General features: G+C 42.1%; 1 protein-coding gene across 2 annotated transcripts in view; it reads left to right on the forward strand.

The window, feature by feature from the left end:
* LOC124155544 (RNA-binding protein fusilli) overlaps positions 1–20,300 on the forward strand; it is a 304,754-nt gene that overhangs the window by 246,156 nt on the left and 38,298 nt on the right. For both annotated transcript variants that reach the window (XM_046529454.1, XM_046529455.1), the window contains exon 5: positions 19,607–19,661. In XM_046529454.1, coding sequence (XP_046385410.1) covers positions 19,607–19,661 — 55 coding nt within the window. The remainder of the gene's footprint in view (positions 1–19,606; positions 19,662–20,300) is intronic.

Here is a 20,300-nt window from a genome sequence, read left to right on the forward strand (position 1 = left end):
AAACATCGCCTTAAGCCCCCTTCTCTTCCATCTAACCTGCGTGAAATCACCGTTACGCCGACGGCAGGATCAAGCGTATTTGCCGTGGTGTTTTCCGTTTCCTCCTCTCGCTACTTTCCTCGATCGCTTCTCCGTTTCGGAGGCTCTCCTGCCCTTGGAGATACCAGGTGAGGGTGTGAAGAAGTGGCGTAGTTAGGACTTGGATTTGGGGGTCAGGCTAAATAGTTCACCATATCGATTACTACTTCAGAGATGAATATCATGGGATATTTAATTCGATAAACCTTTTAGATCCTGTATTTCAAACAAGTAGGATTTCTGCGTTTCGATTATTTTTATTTATTTTTTTGGAGTTCTGAGGGTGGTGGATTATATCTCTCTCGTCCCCCCGATAGTTGCGCCTCTGGTGTGAGGGAATAAGGAAAGTCGTGGGGAAGGAGGAGAGAGGATTGGGGGGGGGGGGAGATCTCAAAATGAGAAGTAGGGGGCAGGGGGCGGGATGAAGTTTCGTCTCCTTTCCACCGCTTATAAATCCGCCATACCTTCGCTCTTTACGATCCCGCCCCTCGGGATGTATGCGGAAATAGAGGGGTTACACCTTGTTCTTCGCATGCGTGATGCACCGTTCAAGGTGGGGTAATATGGAAGGCAAATAGCCAATCTCAACCGTCACACCCGAAGGTTTCCACTTTCCGACTATATTCCTTCGTAGTTCGACGTATAGTCTTCCGTCATTTTCCCTATCAGTCCTTAATACTCCCAGTATGAGTGAAATTTTCTTTCTCCTGCCACATCGAGCACATTTTCGTTTATTTTCTTTTCCTCTTTCATTTTGATATTGTTGTTTTAGGAGTGATTCACCAGATATTTTAGGTTTAGGTAGTAGTTAATAATGTAGTACATCAGTATCCATTGCTGTATTTACTTGAGTCATATACACCAGCGATGGAATTCTATCATGATGATTGTTTTTATGGCGAATTTCATCCTTGGTATATTTAACTTTGTACCGTGCTCTCGATCGCGTACAAATTTACTTGTTTCATTCAGCACTTGCATTTATTTCAGGTCTCCAATACAATTTCACTGGTCAGTTGAGCAATTGTTTTCTCTCTTCTTGACCCATTAATATTGTCCATTCTTTTTCTATTACCTTTCGTTTACATAGTTATCACGGAATATAGTAATTCCTCGCACCTAGTGCCCCTGGTTTCGCGTAGGTCCCCTCGTTCTCCCTTCATCTCGTCCCATGGTTTCCTCTCTTCGTTCACTCTGCTCAGGTTTCCCTCATTTGTGCTCCTCTCCGATCACCAAACTAACTCGTTCCTCTTCCGTAACCACATCTCTTATGCCTGTAGCGAATCTTCATCCTCCTCCCTCAGATCCCTCGTCTATGAACCATGTGAATCTTCACTAAAATCATATCATCGCTTTCATCATATTTATAGATATCACCCTCTTACAAATTTACCCTGTTACAGGAAGTCATTTCTCTTTTTTTAAAGATAATTTCCTCCCTCGCCAACGCCATTCTCCGACTGATTCCCTGCTATCTTTTTTTCCTCCTTTATATTTCCCAAGCGATAAAATGGTTCCGATAGATCGGGTTTGTGATTTGTCCTTGTATGTTTTCGTCGTTTGTTTGCTGTGGAAAATCTCGTGACGTCAGTTCTCGTGATAGAAAGTCATGCAAAAAGTGGTGGATGTCTCAATCAGGCCACAAGTGACTAGTCTTGTGTGTTGGCATTTAGAAATGTTGTTCGCCACGTGTAAGGTGTTTTTAAAAAAGAAATGCGGCAGTTTTAAAAGGTGATTCCCATCTCGTACTTCATGATGAAAATTCTCTCCAAAAACCAGTCAGCAATTCGTCCGAATGTATTTCCGCTCCTTCGCGGATCTACTTCCCAAAACTTCCCTTCCTCCTGCTGTTGCCGCTCCTTTTTTCCAGGAAGAGTGCGCGTGACCCACGAAGGCGAGTGATCTGCATCACGAAAGCCTCTCCGGCGGAGATTTCACTTGGTGGGTCGAAATGCCACTCTTGCATCAGGTCAGTGTCTCCCCTCTAGTAGGTCAGAGGGTCTTCGGCATTGTCTCGACAGGGCCGTATGGTAAACCCACGTATACACATTTTTACACTCGTCATATATGAGGATAGCATCATCTAGCTTAAAGATTTAATCCATCTGTAATGACGCCAGCAGCGATGTTATTAACGATAAGGGCAGTGGCATTATTAAGCGAGCTAATATAAGAGCCGATAATCTAATATTTCACCAGGAGATTATAAGCCATGTATCATCTTGTTTATTATGTGCTGCGCTTCAAAATTCATCATTTTTAAAGTATATAGGCCTTAACTTTTTATTTCCCGGGCAACATTCCCGTGAGCCCCTTTTTAAGGTGTGCCGCGGTATCAGGAATAACTGTGGTTAAGTTTAATTCCGCGAACTTCTTGGACACAACACGAGCTTCTTGAAATTAACTCACCGAGGCGCCTTGGCTCTCCAATTATCTTCAAATTTTAAATATATTACCCCATTGCCGAAGAATTCTTTCGTACATACCCTTACAATTAGTATGACTATCAGTTCAAAAATAAATGTTTCTTTACTCTTTAACATCGTGCCTATGCATTGTGGAGGTCATAGCAGCAGTTTCTGTGAAAATATTTTATGGGATGCATTTACCCAAAGCCGCGTTTAACGCAGAATTTATTTATATAAATTCATGTTACAGATTTTATCCATATATTCATTATTTTATTCATATGATGAATTGATAAAACGATATTGAGTTCCGCGCCCATTCAGGATCATTCAATTCCTATCGAGAGTAATTCTCCTTAAAAATTACATCCACACAGAGAGTACCTTTTTTCAATTAAAAATTAGTGGAGATTACAGCCTTTTCACTTTAGCGATTACAATTTCTCTGGCGACTCTTTGAAAGAAAAATTGGTATCTGACCAATCCTTCTTGTTTTTTCATTCCCAGAAATCCCCTTGTTATAGTTTGAATTGTGAACTTTGCTCATGACATGCACTATGGCTTTCTTAATAATTGTTGAGCCTTAATTTTGAAGCCACCCTTCTTCATTCTTCATCATGTTGTAAATACCATTTTTAAGTGTGAAACGACAGCAAAATTTCTTTGCAGTCATCCGTGGAATTTAATGGATTGTGAACCACTCACGAATACGTTGAGTTGCCCTCGGTAGATGATCAACCTTATTTTTTAAGTCCATAATTTTAGGTAGGATGCATTTTTTACTTTGAAAACCCATATAAATCAGTGCTTCCTTCGTCTGATCGTTTGTCTTGGTTCATTATTGGCTAAAAAAATAAAATTCTTATCGTGCGCGACGGTTGCCATATTACGGCCGGAAATGCCATCGAATTCCTTTGCAAGATTTCTTTCCTTCCTCTTCGGTCCGACTTCGAAACATGCTAGCCATCGTTCATCGATTTTAGTTGTGGTGCTTGTTTCTTCAGTTTTTTTGCCGTTCACGTGAAGAATCCTAGTACTTCTCAAGTACTTCATTCATTTCGTTCAACGCTTGTGTTGAGGGGAGGGGCAATATTTAGGATTGTCATTAATGAAAGGATGTATGGGAGGAAGAGAACTTCATCAATGCATACATCACGGTTAGGATGAAGAGTTGTGGGCCTCACGCCTAGATGGAGAAAGAACTATGGGCTGTTTTTTCCCGATAGTTCACCTTCGTCAAAGTTGTTGTCAGGCGACTCCGAAAACACCGCTTCTCACGGTTATTCATTTGATGGGGACGATTCAAGTGGATGTTGCCTACGAAGTATGGGATCTTTCGCACTACCGCGCTAATGCTTGCTGCCAGTCGACAGATTTCGTCTGCCCTCGACCGGGCGCCCTTCCAAGTTATCCTCGAATGGTGGTAGCGGCGTTCACTTTATGCTTTGTATCCGGTCGCGAACTTCGATACAAAAATGAATAGTGTGACAAAAGCATTCAGTGGTGGTCGGATTATCAGTGAAATTTTGGAAGTCTTTTGCGGAAGGGTGGGGAGATATCTTGATTCAGCCGTGATTGTTCCCTTTTTAACCTTTAATCTTACAGCGCCATGAGAAATATAAACTGAGCATTGTTTGTAAAATTATGCTGAATAGCAGTTGGATTTGTAATACGTAGCCGTTTAGGGTGGCGTGAGGAAGGTGGTGGGAGATTTGAGTGCGTGATAATTAAGTATCGCGTGAGAATACATCGTATAAATTTTCTGCGCTTGGTTAGTGCCTGAAATGCAGTGTTATTTTACGCCCCGATGGATTCAGTCTTGCGACTTTCCCAACTATCCATATTTTCGCGACCTTCACATCCCGCCTGCAGAAGTTGCATTTGAGCTCACCCCTCTCCTCAGCACTCCGATTACCTGTCGAATAAGCTCATGCGCCTGCACCTAGGGCTAATTTTTGTAAGCAATTTTGATCCCAGAGACCTCCGAAAAAGTCGCTGTTTATCTTACCGGGAAATTGTTTTCGCCTTCTTTTTGAAATTCAGTAACTCTTCTAGCCGTGCATCGGTTTTTGGTTGCTTTCTTTAGTTGCTGTCTCGAATTGAACATTCTAGTTGTTTATAACATCGTCAACCCACGAAAATGATGCAATAATTCTCATGACGTCATCTTCGTGGTGTGATAATCTTTTGCCTTAATTCGGATAGTAAAACTCGGTCTGCGTCATTGCAGCGTGTTTAACTACTTGTTTATAAGCAAGGTGCTTCCTGTTTTCCTTCCAAGCATGACGTGTCGGATTCAAGTTTTGAGAGTGGCTGTAGCTTTTCGGATCGGCTTGTGTCAAAAGCAATACCTTAATTGTTGTGTACTGCTCGTCTGCCTGGGTCGTTTGAGCTTTCGCTATGCGATTGCATTTGTATTTTTTGCTAGGTGATCCAAGTTTGAAAGAAGAATTCTCATAAGGAAATTAAATATCACCAGGCCGGCATTTGGATCATTTATGTATTAAGAGATGAATTGTGATGTGTTCTTCTGGGAAGTTCAACGAGTATTTTGTGGACAACCTCAAACCTGTTCTAAATACAGGATAAACGTAAAAGAATGGTGCGGTTTCTGTAATTCATCGGAGGATAGTAGGGATGGGGTGGCAGAGGTTTTGCGCGATCCATGCGGGAGTGCCTTGCAGAGGGCACTTCAAGTGCAACTCTCCGTCCTTCGGCCGTGGTTCAGCCGTGGTTCCCCCGGCGCCTTTGGTTCGGAGTAGGGTAAATTCGATGCCGGCTTTCTTTCTTGTCGATAGACTAAGGTCGCATATATTGAAATTTATTTTGTTAAAAAAACTGTTTGAGACGACAAAGTCGAAAAATGAAAATATATAAACTGCAATCAATTCCGTTTTCACTTAAACCGTGTTCAAAACCGCACCATTCTTTTATGATAACCCTTTATTGTAATTTAGTTTCCTTTGGGGATTTCACCTTCTTCTCCCAATAAAATGTTAAGCTAATGTACATCTTCATGTAACGATTAGTTTTTGATTTCCCTTTTTATTTGTGTTTACGATAATTGTAGTTACCTCTCTTCCCTCAGCCCCCCCCCCCCTCCTCTTCAGCCTCCACCCACCCTTTCCTCCCCCACCCCTTGGCAGTTTCCTTCCCCTCCTCCTTCCTCCCCCCGGGCGCCGGTCTTCCTCTCCCGAGGACCTCTTGCATCCTCCGGCAGTCGATGAGCCGGCCCCCAAGCGGGCAGTCGCGTCAAGGGGTTCCTTTCGAACACATTCACCGGGGTTTTTCTCCCCTCGAGGCGCAGTCGCCGACCCTGGGGGACGGAAGGGAGACGCTTCCACCCTCCGCGATTGTCGAGGCGTCGAATATGGCGAGGGGGGTTGGCCTCTTTGGTGTGTCGTTCAGTGCGTCGCTAGTGCTCTCGTGACGACTTTCGTCTCCCGCAGCTGTGCTCCCAACCGGTGTGTTCACTCCCTTGTCTTCAGTGGCGAGGGAGCCACGCCTCCCGAGGAGTTGTTTACTGTGTGTGCTGGTGTGTTGTCCTCGCGGAATGGAGTGTGCCTTGAGGGGCGAAAATCGAGCGCTGGAGTTGAGAAAAGGTGTTGGATACAAGTCGCCGCAGGTCACGAGTGAGTATCGAAGTGGTGTGTGCTGGTAGCGGTCCGAGAGGTGGCTTCAGTTTCCCTTCCCTGAGGTGCCACCAAATATCATATTGCTCGATTCTTGTATACGATGAAAGGAACACTTGATGAGTAAGAATTTCCAGGGTAGTGCAACGTTTACACATGAAAGGTGTTGTGAAAGACTTTGCGTGTGCTTGGGGCAAACATTGAGTAGCCGTGGCTGTTCAAGCGGTGAGAATTCGAAAAAAATGGCTCTTTCAATAAATAAATACGACGTAGTTCAACGTACGGATGAAACATGCAGTACCGACACAAGTGCAGGAATGGACAACCCGTATTTATTTGTTGTGAAAAATTGGTCATAATTTTGTCTTGTTGCCCTTGAGGTGAAAATTAGTACATAGTAGTGAGGTTTCAAAATAATTTAGAGCACATCTTTCTGTTGAGCGAGGATTTGTCAGCATTTGAGGCTATGGATACTAATATTTATGAATCTTCGGGCCGCACTGGATTCTATAGATTTGGAATACAATATCTCATCTTTGTTTTTGTGAATAGCCTCCATTATTAGCAACTATCTCACCGAAATTGATTCGTTGACTCTCCGTACTCCACTCTTATCTTAACGTACCTCTTCACGCCTCAGTAATCTTCTAATCAAATCGATTTTCTCTCAAGGTGTGCCTAAACCCTGATTCAGGAGGGATTTGTGGGAGTGATAAGCTGAGCACCGCATCTGGCACCCCTTGCCCTCAGCCTATGTCTCTGAAACTATTGTTACTTATTGGTTTCAGTTTTCACCGCCGCCTAATATATTTTTCTCCCTGCTGCTAAAGTATGTTAAGCATAGCGGCTGATCGCCGTTTTGTCCTCTCATTTCAATTCATGACTACGTTTTATTTCCCCACCTCTATAATTTCCTTCCTGGAAAATACTCGCTTCCCTTTAAATTTGTTTTTCTCACCTACAGTTCGCCTCTAGCGAGGAAATTGTTTGTTGGTAACGAATGGGCCTCACACCACCGTTTTGAAGGATCAAAATAATGGTTATTTCCACCTGAAAAAGTGCAGTTAGGGTTGGTGTGTAGATGCGGGTATCCATTTCCCGTAAATAAAACTTGGCGCTCTTATTTCGTGAATGTAAATGCCCAGTGGAGCGAGTTTTTGCTGTGGGAGGGTCTTGGTTTCCCTCCCTCGATAGATGATGATTCTTATACGGTTTGGACCACTTGCTACAATAAGAGGCATTCACGAGACGGGCAGAGGGTTTGGGTTGGTCGTTTTCATCGCCAAGGAAAAGAAAAAGAGGCCGCGAGACGAGGAAGCCGCAGTCACGAAGCTCTGCCAGTGAGGCTCTCGCGAAATTTGCTTCCATTTATGTGCGCGTAATTATGCTTTGAACTCGAGGTTGAAAGGGGTCTTGGGTGGTCCCCCGGAAACTATTTTTATTCGGATTCTAAACGTGCCTTTTTAAAAAGGCTTTTCTTGCCATTATGCTGCACAATATTATTTCTCTTAGTTGAGAAGCACTTTTTACTCTAAATATTACCCCGCTTATGTACAATTTATAGGACAGCAGTTTCGCTCAGCACTTCATTTACACTATTTCTCAGAAGCCTACTCAAGGAATTTCCCTTTCGCCTAAAAACTTCCTATGCTGATTACTTGATTGCGAGGTTACGGGGTAACAATATACGGAAGTAATATATTTTGAGGAGGCAGCTACCACCGAATGCCAACCCCAAATCACGCTTCTAGCCTTGACTAACTAGTTATCTTGGAAACTGGTGTATAGGAGATGGGTGAAAAGATTATCAGTCGCCAAGAATATGTGATTGACATTTTCGAGTAAACTCATAACTATATAGGATACCGTGTGACATAGCCTGTTCCTACTTGAGGTGATCTTTCTTACTCAATTTCTTCGCCTACTCGTGAGCTGCTCCACTCTGTATGGCATATCATCCTTGAGCGCGTATGTATTTCCTTCTGAGATTCTTTCGCCAAATCCTCTCGTGTCGCCTCGTGTGGTCTGTCTCATCGGAAGATGGGTGAGTAATACCGTCGGCTTGGTCAAGCGGACTCTGCAGAGGAGGACTCCGTCCGTCCCGTGGAAGCTTTACTTATGCCGCTGCTCAGGGCGCATTATATTCGAGTTTCAAAAGTGTCGCTAATGAAGAGTCTGATCTTGAGTGTAGCGCTTTACGGTGCGGGTACATGGACACTTTAGAAAGTGGGCGAGAAAAAACTGGAGGCGTTCTAGATGTGGGTATGGTGAGGAATGGAGAATTTGAAGTAGACGGCGAGGAGGAGAAATAACGAAGTGCTGGACATGGTGGGTGAGGAGAGACAGCTTTTAATGAGATACGTAGGAGACAGAAGGTATGGATGGAGTGAATTCCAAGTGGGAAGGGGGTGCTAAAATATATGTTAGAGGGTCGAATGTTTTGTGTAAAGGCAGGAGACGAAGGAAGAGGTAAGGATATTTAGGTAGATTGAAAATGAGTAGGCCTTATTGTGAATTGAAGAAGCAATTCCAGGGAGGGGAGACTGCCTGAATACTTCGTAAATACTCCACGCAAATCTACCTTAAACGGTAGCATACTTATAAAATAATATCATCCAGGATATAAATTCCGGTTAACAGCGCTAATTATATTTATTTTCTCCTTGAAATTCGGATAGCCCTGCCGTCAGTGGCGCGAGTGGTGACTTTTGTCAACACATTTAAATAAATGCGCTGTGGATGACTGTGTGGATGATCCGCTATTGTGATATTCGCGAGCTTGCCGCTGCTTTCCCCATGTGTTCTGCGCCCGTATTCCATGTTTGATGCATGTGGCAAGTGACATGAGGTTCACGGAGTTCTCTCAGCGTCTCTCCCAACCAAATCGTTATCTCGCCGTCTGTGGGAACCGAACGGCCTTTTTTTTTCAATGCGCCGCCGTGATGATTCGCGAGACGAAGTTGGCGCCGCCAGATCCTCTCTTGTCTTCCTCTCACCGTCTGTGGCATTCCGGGAGTGGTGTTCGTCTGGTGCGCGTTGACGCCTGTGTATCATCGGCGCGCGCCCTACCCTACCCGCTATCTTCGCACGCGCCTCTTCTTATTTATCAATTGCTGGGGGGCGCCTTGCTCAGTCCTCCCCTTTGCTCCTGGCGCTACAGAAAAAAGCCGTTCGTCTTGACTTAAAGTTAACAGATGCTCGTGGGACTTCCAACTGCAGGTTATCGGACAAAGTTTTAGAGAATGGAGAAATATTTGTATAAAAGCCGAAATGCATGATTTCATCGATGTTTGTATTCATTTTTCATTCCCTTAAATGATTAACGTGAGATAGCAATCATCGTACTGCGTCGAGGATATCCTTCATATTTTAGTTTATAACATCTTTTGGCGTGTATTTAGAGGGAATGAGATGCTTAAAACAGTGATCTAGGGAACGAAAGTGATGGCGTTTATCGGAAGAATGTGAGGGAGAAGCTCCTATTATGATGAGGGAATGAAGGTGATCAGACCGATGCAGAATGCCCCTTGTAAACCTACCTTCACCGGCGGTATGCCTTTGTTAAAGAAAATGATCTTTTGGAAAGCTTTCCCGCTGTTATAAAATTTAGTCTTAGAGCTGAAATAAATATAGGGCTTTAATTTTTTATAGGTATAAAATTCTGTAAACTTTTCAAGTAAAAAAGAAATGACATTAAGTATTAAGAAATTCCTCCCTGATGCCGGATAAAAATGTGAATTGTAGAGTTTTTCCGAGATTTTCCGGACGTTTGTAACTCTAACTTTGCTATCCTTGCTATTTGTCGCATGCTGAGGGGTTGGGTATGGGTACTAGATCTCAGAGGATGGCATTGTCACTCGAAGACGTTTGAGTCATAGCTGAGCGGCATTCATTGCAGCCATGTGTGTATTTACTTCGCCTTGATCATCGGTGTTTGAATCAGATTCCTGGCTTCATAATGTGACAAATTGAGACTTCGCTCGCCTGATGCATCTCATGAATCATCGTCAATCTGTTTTATCTGTTTGTTACTATTAGGGATTATCAGTCCATTGAGATAGGCTAAAATGAAATTCAGATCCCCAATATAAGTACCTATATTTATTGTCATCATATTATTCGCCTTTTAACGTGTTAACTCCACCCATATGTCTTTTTCCTCCTCTCTCCAATTATAAAAACACCCCTCTCTCGCAGATTTCAATGCGACGTTGTCGCTCAATACGCTGTTTATCGGCTCTCGTCTCAAATTTTCACCTGATCAAACACTCCTGCTATTTAATTCGATTGTCTTCTTTAGTCGCCTTTCTCTTTGACCGTCTCACCTACATTCTCTTCAATAACCTGCCACCATGTTCCACACCATAAAAGCCATTATTCCATCTACACTTCGCGCTTCTTTACGCTAGGACATTGTCCATATCATCAAATGCTTCTTTTTGGTAGCTTCATGTTAGAAAAAAAGACATCTTCGACCATATTTGATGTTTTCCTTTTTGATTTGGAGCTTAAATGGCCAAGGTAGTATAGTATATTTTTCTGTTTTTATTCCTGGTTTTATAATTCCGGGAAATCTAGAGGAAAAGCTGTGTCCTCTTCCTTGAGAAGTGAAACTTTATGTGTCATTCCAGCCCGTTTCCTTTTCACTCACTGAGGCCCTCGTCATATTTGCTACTTTTAAGTTTATTGGAGTTTTATTTTACAGGATACATGTATATGGTTAAATAACCTATCTCGCAAGGAAACGGAACTTTAGATTTCAGGGAAAGTAATATGGAAAGTCAGTAAGTAGGAAATGATTGAGTAAGGGGTATGTAAGCAGGGAGAATAATAATTCATTTATGGGTTGGCGCAACTGGATTTTTCTTACTGTTGCCATTCGGTCACATTCGATTATACGGAAAACAACCGAAGTAAGGGACTTGGTGGAAGAGAATTTTGTTTTATTTTTAGAAGTAAATCCGTGGGAACGCGGAGGGAATACATTTATCGTTATATCGCCGAAATTAGTCCTCTTGCGGATTATTAATATTTTTTCGTCAATAATGGCTATTGGGAAATAAACTAGGTGGTCTATTATTTCGGAAAGCTTTATCTATGCCAGTTAATGGTTCCCTCCGATGAGAACTTTCACTTTTCCCGCTGCTCCATTCTCTGCTGAAGTGAAACCCTTCCTATGCAATTGAAACTAATTAGGTGACGCCGAAGCAGAAGGTCTATTGGAAGAGGCTTTTGTGAATTTACCCATCCTTCTACTTGTAGACTCGTTTTCGGTGCTTACAAAAGGACCCCGTGAGCCAATCTTGGAAGAGATCTCTTCCGAGTATTTCTGAAAACATTTCCTCCGTCATTTCCGTCATCCTAGCCCCATTCATTCACCGAAAAAGGTCGTTTGTGATGTGTGCTAACCCTTTGCTTGCATGAGGATAGGCGTGGGAAGACGTGCCTGACGATGGGAGTTGATGTGACAGGGGAACGGGAGAAACCTCGTGGGAGACGAGAGTTTTCACTCCGAAATAGCCCCAAATACAAACGAATCGGAGTGACGACTAGCCCACCCTAATGTACAATGGGTTGACGACGCCGTGTACTGCGCACGGAATGAGGCCTGGTGGAAATACATGGTCCGTGCATTTCTAACAGGAAAATGTGGAGATTTCCAAGACGAGCGAATTGATTTTGAAGTGCTTAAAGGACCCTACTGTTCGATCATCCACGTAAAAAGCGAACCTCTATTTTCTGATCTAAGGAAAATTAATCGAAATATTCATGCATTTACCATGCTTTACGAAGTAGTGCGTTGCTTGGGAGTCCTTCGTAAGGGTGCGAAAAGTTTTGGCCACATTCGGGGATGAGGCAAAGTCATTCAATTGTTTTCAATGCATTGCACTTGCTGCTTGAAGGAAACTAATTTTGAGTTGCTGGGGACGTTAGTTATTTTAGGAGTGTCATATTTTAGGAAAGGAAAACTTGTTGAATGACGTCAATGAGGAATCGCGGAGAACAATACCCTCTTTTGTATTTTTTGTATTTATTCCTTCGATGACGTCGTTCTCGTGTCGTAATTTACTTGGGACAGATCAAAGGCAGGAGAATATTTTTAACATATTTTGTCCACGGAAGTTTGAGATTCACATCGTGGACGTATTTCTTTCGTGTCCTATTCCTCCTCGAGTCTGAGCTTTATATTTATATTCAGTGAATTTATTTCCCTTATTACTTACTTTATCTCTGACGTTGTTCTTGATTTGTCTTTTGAAAGCTATGGTATGTTTTTAGCTGACAATATTTCGATACTCGCCGAAGAATGACGTAAGTTTCTGTGAAAAATCCTACGTTTATGTTCGGGTTTACGAAATTTCTTTCTAAAATCCTTGATAAATATTTATTTACTCAAATGGACGAATCCTGTTTTTGTTATCATTGCCATTCGTTGAAACTTTGGTTTTCTACTTCCTTCAGTTGGTCTTTGTGAAGTCCCTGCATCAATCGTGAAGGTCTACCAGATGGCGTAACTAACCTATCTCTGTATTCCAATTACCCTTTTATACTTTGGCTTGATAGTATTGACTTTAATATCTCCTTTTCATTTTCGTGTGTTAACTTCCACATATTTGAGCCGAATACCATTGAACGTAATAAATGTCGATGGGGAATGGTATAATAGGGAAGGCGTTAAAGTTAGACGTAGTTGACCAAATTTATAAATCTATATTTTATAAATATATATTTACAAATAAATAAACCGATATTCCTGACTGGTTTATTAGTATATATTAGATAATAAATGCATTCAAAATCCTACCGTGTACTAGTGGAGAAATCAATGCAATGTTCTGATATTTGATTAAGCCTATAGGGATTAATATACTTCCGTTGAAATCGTATCTTGCTGCTTTCAATTAGAGAGTAATTACTTGGAAAATTTTTCTGTTATGCTTAGTAATGCACATGTCATGGGAATCAAACTTATTGTGGTGACGAAGCGAGTGTTTTTTTATTCCAATTCTCCTACGTCCCTGATGCGTTTCCTACGATTTCAGGGTATGGTGTGAAATTGTCCACGCATCTCGGTGTCCGTTGAAGAAAGTTCGTCGAGTATTTTTCTACGCCGAATCTCGTTATTGAACTCCTTTTTGTAAAGCGCGTGGGAGGATGTGGGGCGAAATGTTTTCGGGAACAAAATCGTTCTCGGAATCATTCCCGCTGGTGTAAAACTCGTGGCAAACAGCAGCCGCCGTTGTTGACTTGGATGGAGGCTGTCGTCGTGGCTTCCGTGGCGCTCTAAATGCGAATGCATCGGAAATGGCGGTGGGCAGGTGGCGATCTCATTTGCATCGACTCCAATCCATCAATCTTCCTCCTTCACTCACTCTCCCACTCCCCGCTCAACCTCTGGCCACGGAGGCACCCTTCGATTCCAAAGCAGCAGCGGGCGCCCTCACTCGGTGATTACCGCTCGTCGCTTGTCTGCCTTACCGAATTGGGTTGTTGAGGAATTGGTTCGCCAGTTTATCGGGAGAATCCTTGTGAGGTGGGAATCCCGACTTATTCCGCTCTTAACACTCGTTACCTTGATCAGTTTTGAAGTACCCTTATTCGTAGTACATATTACAGTTTTATGAGTTCTGCTCTTCAGCCCTTCATTTCTCGCCGACCAAGATAGTTCCTTTATTTTCCCGGTGCTTTTTTTCTAATTTGTGCCCCAAGTACTTAAATCTGCCTCTTCATTGGGGGACTTTTCCTTCAGTTTTTCCCTCCATTCCTCCTATTCCTCACGTCATTGCTATTTCGTGGCCTATCCATGGAGGGTCCTCCTCCTGGGCGTATGGTGCTTCGCAGTTCCTTATCTTCTCTAATTCGTCGGTGCGTCACTTCGTTTTTCACGCTCTCCGTCCATTTGATCGTCATCTTTTACGATTTTCCAAGTTTCTGATCCTTAAAGAGTGCCACTGCCCGCATGAAATTTTAAAGAACCTACGGCGCCAACATTATGGAAGGTGTCGACTGGATAGGTGCGGAAACTACCGCAATGTTTATGGATGAACTCAGGTGTTATCGGGTTACTCTTTACTTTTATGTCGAGAAACTCTTGCAAAACGTGACTGTATTCTTGGATGCCACAGGAATAGTACAGTATACTCAGATCTATTTCGTTTCCTTTTTTTTTTAAATAAGCAACAAGTACCGCATGCTCTCCTCATTTTTTCGCTTAGTTGACGGGCGAATTATCCTTACGGTCTGTGTTCAACTTTGGCAGAAGATATGGATGGATGTAGCATGTCTGATGGGACGATGGAATGTTGTTGATGTTCACTTCACAGGGGAAAAATGTTGTTAAGAAAGCAGAAATGAGGAAACGGGGAGGTACATTTAAGGATGGAATGGAAAAGTAAGAGGGATATTATTGATGTAATGAATGGAATAGCGCTTGAAGATGCTTGCGGTGTCATGTACGATTCAAGCAGTTCTCCCCCCCCCTCCCTCCCTCCCCCAACTGGTAGATCCGTGTATCCATTCTCGGAAAATTAATATTTGTATCTATTCCTGCAATTCGTCTTTCCGTGATTAAGGAAAATTCTTCTTTATGCCTCCATATAGGAAAACATTGTGCGAGTGCATAACGGATTTTTTCCTAAATATGAGCCGTAAAAGCCAAATGGGTCCCAGATAACAGTAGTTTTATTTAAAATTGTTTTATTGAATTGCTATTAAAACTTGTTGGTTTTGTCATTCGTTGCTATTTCCTTCGTATCTGCTTAACTTATTCTAAGAAAACTGATAGCCTCGACGAATAGCCTCCACGTTGAAGATAACACTTGTTCATTTTATTTTTATATTATTCCTTAAACTATTTCGTCAGTTTATTTTTTTCTTGCACTCTATTATTCGACGGAACGTGTACTGTTTGCTTCATGAATTGGTTTGCTCGTAAAATCCTTTTAATGTTTTTTTTTCATTTTATGATGTTTATTTTATGACAGCTATTATATGTCTTTGCATTTGTATGATCGCCTAACTTTGAATAATAATTGGTAAAATTTTGTGTGACTATATTTGACTTAAGATCGAAACTGTGTAATAATCCGATTTGAAGAAATCCGATTTCATCATAATTTTCTTTCGATTCCAATTTCTCATCGTGAGACAAAATCCAAGCACTGCTGCAATCATATTTCCTTATTGGCCTCAGGATAATGCCAGCATAAAAAAATGCCTTCTCTTAACAAGGAGAAATTTGTTTTTCGCCATGCTATGGATTCCTTTCCTAATTCTCAGAACTGTGAGATAAACAAAAAATTATATCCACTTAAATGTGAGAGTAGTAGGAGTAAAATTTTAGATGTTATTTATCCGGAGGCCGCTTTGGAAGCTTTATGTATTGACGTCTATACCTGTTATTTTGGAATTTACGTCGAATATTTTCCCTTATCAATCACCCAAGATTGTCTGAACTTCTTAAATCATTAATCGCTAGTGTCATTCAACGCTTCCATTTCATTTTTTCCGTCAGTTTGAATTTTCTCGAGCATCGCGCAACGTCGCCTTGGTATGTCGTGTGTGGAGTGAGAAAATTCTTTTGCTTCGCGTGAAATCGACGACATATCGTCTTGCTCTCGCCGACACGCGAGTAAGTGGCTGATCTAATCGATTACTCGCCTTATTTGAGCGGCTTGCATGCCTCCATTCCTTGGAGGTACGCGCAATCCGTGTTCGAACGAAGGAGACGCCCGCGCTCGGTGTCATTGTCAGTGCTCGTTCAATCTGCCGGGTGGTGCGCGCGGAGAACGACGTCTTCGGCAAAGAGTTCCCGTCGCTGTCCGATAGGTGACGGCACGTCGGCCCCAGCGACTCGTCTCCGGAGGAGGCTGTGGGGGTGGGAATAAGGCCTTCCCTCCCCGTCTCTTCCTCCCAACCTTTTGGGGGGGAGGGAGAGAGAGAGAGAAGGAGTTTGACTTCGAGGGGTAGGGGGGGGGGGGAGGAGTTCACATGCGAGCACTGCTTTGAATCACGAGTGTCTGTGGACGCATGCGATTCTGAAATGCAATCTGATTTTCTAATCCTCCCGTTCCCCCTCCTCCTGTACTGCCCTCACTCCATTTATGCCCCCTCTTCCCCCCTGAAACTGTTGGGAAATGCGAGATTGGGAGGGAGGGCGGTTGGGATTGCCTTGATGCTTCTCATCTCTCGCTGGCTTTTCTTGGGAGCCCATTTATGCCTATCCACGATGCTTGCGCCTGGGTCTCCGTGTCTTTTTTTGTTCCTTGCTTTCCCTCCTACCTTTAGTAATGGTGACCGTCAGTGAATTTCGGGAAGGATGGAATAATTAGTGGTGTTCAGCTTTCTAATGCCCCGTTACAGGAACGGAATTCGGCCTTTCTTTTTTTCGGGGATATTTGTATTCAATATTTAGAAGGCTCAATGCTTCAGCTCTTTCGGTGGAAACATCCTTAGGGCTTATGTATCCTCGAAAACGGTAACGCATGGGCGAATTCCGGTAGATTTGTCTAAAGTTCGAAGAGGAGTTAAGAAATTATATATGCGTAGTTTTAAAGTTAGTTTGTTTACGCATGTAGTAAAACTTAACTGACTCGGGCTTCTGCTCGTTATTATGTGAAGCAAAGGTTTGGAGCAGACTCTTTGTCTTTGACGTCGAACGTGACTTGGCCGTGGCTAGTAGAGGGAGGTCTAGGGGTTCAAACGCCCTCACCTCCCCCCGCAAAAGTTTAAGAGGATGCAGTCTAAATTGAATCCCAATCAAAAATTATTTTCCAGCTTCGATCTTCCTGGACCGTTTACCAAATGATCTTTCCACTATAATATTTGCTGTAGACAGTCTTGGCCAGATAAGTAAGTAGAATTTTTTTTGAAGTAGTTTACTTACTTCACTTGTCTCGCTTGTTGGTATAACTATAGAATCAATGTTGAGTGCTGGTCTAAGCTAAGTAATTTACATTAAAGGAGCATACTCTAATTGGTACCCATCTCGATACGGGTATACCTTGACATTTCCATCAGTATGCACTCTAGCTTTTCCGCGTCCCCAATTAGGCTCTCCTGTGATAGCGCAGGCACACCAAACAACCATCCTCGACTCGTCTTCTTAATGGCCAGGCTTGGGATATTGAGGATTGTAGATCAACTCTTCGACAACAATTTTCATCTGCTTCTGAAATTCTTTGGCCTCTAATTGTGAAACGGGATTTCATAATATCAACGGTCGAAAGGGATGAGCAATTGTCTTTGATAATATCCGTGTTTGGTGTTCCAGTCATCATGTAATAAATTTGGTATCTTAGCTGCAGCGTGGTGTGTAATTTCATTGTGCTCGATTTGCTCTGTGCCTATCATACGAGCCATACGTTGTTCTTTCGACGACTGTTTTTATCTATCCCGCGGTGTGATTTTATCTGAGATTCCCCTTGGATAGGTACTGATTTCTCGGAACACATTTCTTGCACGTGATATTATACTTTGTTAGAGTTATCTGCTTGTTTTTCTGCTGACTCCCCATCCCCCATTCTTTTTGCCTGGCTGTAATTTCCGTCTCAAGAGCGTCTTTCATGACTTTGCTCTATTCGTCCCGCTTCGATGCCATGGCAATAGCGTTCACAAAGCATGCATTGTTACAACTAAACGCCGATTCGGCACCTTCCATTTTTTCCTCCCTTGTCGGGACGGTACTTCGAAGCGAAATCCTTTGTTCTGTCATGGTCGCTATCTCTTCGTGACGGGTTTTTATTTATTGGTGTGGAAATTTAATTTGTCCTAAAAAGTTAATGAATATTTTATTGGCCATGATCTGGTTAAAAAAAAGTGTGTATTAGGATTTGTATACGTGTCGAGAGTTGAATAACTCCATAAATTAAGCGTGCTTGGTTTCACCAGATGCCATTCTTTCCTTCTTTTCTTATGTTTCTATGTGACACCTTAAATAAGCGCGTTTTACTATTCAAGGTGGTAGCATACACTCATGAAATATATTTTTAGTATGTAATAGGTGTCGCTCTCAGCGTTGAATAGTGTAGCTTTATCATGAAAAAATTTCTTCAATTACTTTGTGTTTTTACTTAGCATCGATTTTTCTATTGGTAGAGAATAAATGGGTTGACACGTGACCATGTTTCTTGTAGAAATTTCTTATTTACTCACAACTCAACTTTTTAAATTCCTACAACTCACGAATTCATTACTTATACTCATGGATCGAATAATGTTAATTATATCCTTTTTGTAGCAGTCCTCTTTCCCCTAAGATCTGAAACATATGCTTTATTCGTTTTTTCGTGTACCCATCAACGAACGTCTACTCATAACAATACTTTAAAGAGTGATTTTACTTGCCGTAATCTACTCATAACATTCGAGAAAAAATATAACCTTGAAGTATGCAAATAGTTCTCGTTTACTTTTTACCGTCGATTTCCTCGATAATTTCTTCATCACAGTTGAAACGCGGATCGATTTTATGACATGGATGTAATGAAATCGTTCAAATTTCTATTCTAATCAGTAAGACTCATTGTCAGTGGTTCCCTCAGGTGGTTCCCTGCTCTGTGGGGTCGCCCTCTATCAACTCAAGGAATTAATCTTGGGACCCCCACCCGCGGGTTTCCCTGTCGGGGTAATGCTTTTCTTGTACATCCACGAAATGTATCAGTGGCTACGCAAATGCACGTCGCCGCTGCCAGCGCCAATTGAAGCGTGCGTCGTCGGCGAAGAATTCGCGTCCCCTAGTTTCCATTTGTCTAACAATCATGTCGCTCGCCTAGCGCGCAGAATCGCTTCTGTGCGTGTATGAGTGATAAATGCGGACGGAACCTTACTGTCGGTGTGCTTTTGTACGTGTATGCATTTTAACTTAGCAAGCAGTTACTCCCCGAGCGACTTCCTTCCACATTCTTTCTGACCCAATAAAAACTTAATTATTATGACCGTCCCTCTCCTAAGTTTCCTCTCCTCTCCCACCATGTCTCGCACTTCCTTGTCCACTCGAAAAATGTAATCTTTACTTAATCTGGTCTGTTTCTTTTATGAGAAATGAATCCTCCTTTTTTATTGTGAAATTTGCGTGTTTATGCTATAAATATGTGAATTGCTGCTAAGCCTTCGTAAACTGCCACTGAGACTCCTATGTTCTTATATTTATTTGTAGTAAAAATAAATGAGAACACTATAGTGCCAGTAATAAGTTTGATTTTCCTGCCTCTACTGCTCTCCACCGGGTGTGAAAATTTTGAAATGTCGTCTGTTTTCGGTTAAAATAATGATTTGACTTCGAGAAACTTAACTAAATGATTGAAAATGAGCTACTTACCATCTATGGTTTTTATCAGAGTGTACTGTTGCGTTGTATTTCCATATAATGCAATATTTATTCGCTCAATCGATACTGTGTTATGCATGAAAGATTAAATTGAGAGAAGAAGTAATAATTTTATTTCATAACAATGATTCATTTCTAATTCCTATTCCTTTATCTTACAGGTCACAAATTCGTGAATCCAGAAAGGATAAATGTGCGTTTGGAACCAGGCATTTGGTGAGTACTGTTATCGTTAGACTGCTAGTAATGTTCTGTCTGATGGTGTAATATGACCGAAAATAATGTGGCGGGGTTAAACAAGACTTGGTTCTTAGCCGCCGAGTGGCATGCTGAGATTCTTTTACGATTTTCTAGTGCAGATGTGATTAGCGGTCATTCGAATTTGATTTCGTGTTCTTCCTCTGTTACCTTTTACTGTCGCCATATGATGCATTTTTTTGTATCACAGTTCTTAGGATTGGGATTATTCGATACCTTGCTTCATCCGCCAACCAATTGCGATATCAATTCAGTGCGAGACGAAACAGTCTGGTCGCACACTCTTTTAAAACAATCTCTGTTGTGTAATCTCAAATGGGGTTCTTATTCCAATTACTATTAATTATGAAGTGGTTTACACGGATCCCTAACACTATTTAACCACTACTTAGATCTCGCTAACTACTGAGCTTTCGGGTGTTACTGGGAATGCTATCCATATATGGGCACCTATTCACTCCGGCAGCACAGGTGTACCAAACACTGGATAAAGTACAGTATCCTCTGTTAATTTGTTGATTACTATCACATGAGATTTATTTCCATTTTTCAATTGGATATTATTTTTCACTAAGCTTTTATATTTCTGTGGAAAGA

This window comes from Ischnura elegans, chromosome 3 (assembly GCF_921293095.1).
Source record: "Ischnura elegans chromosome 3, ioIscEleg1.1, whole genome shotgun sequence".
NCBI lineage: Eukaryota > Metazoa > Arthropoda > Insecta > Odonata > Coenagrionidae > Ischnura > Ischnura elegans.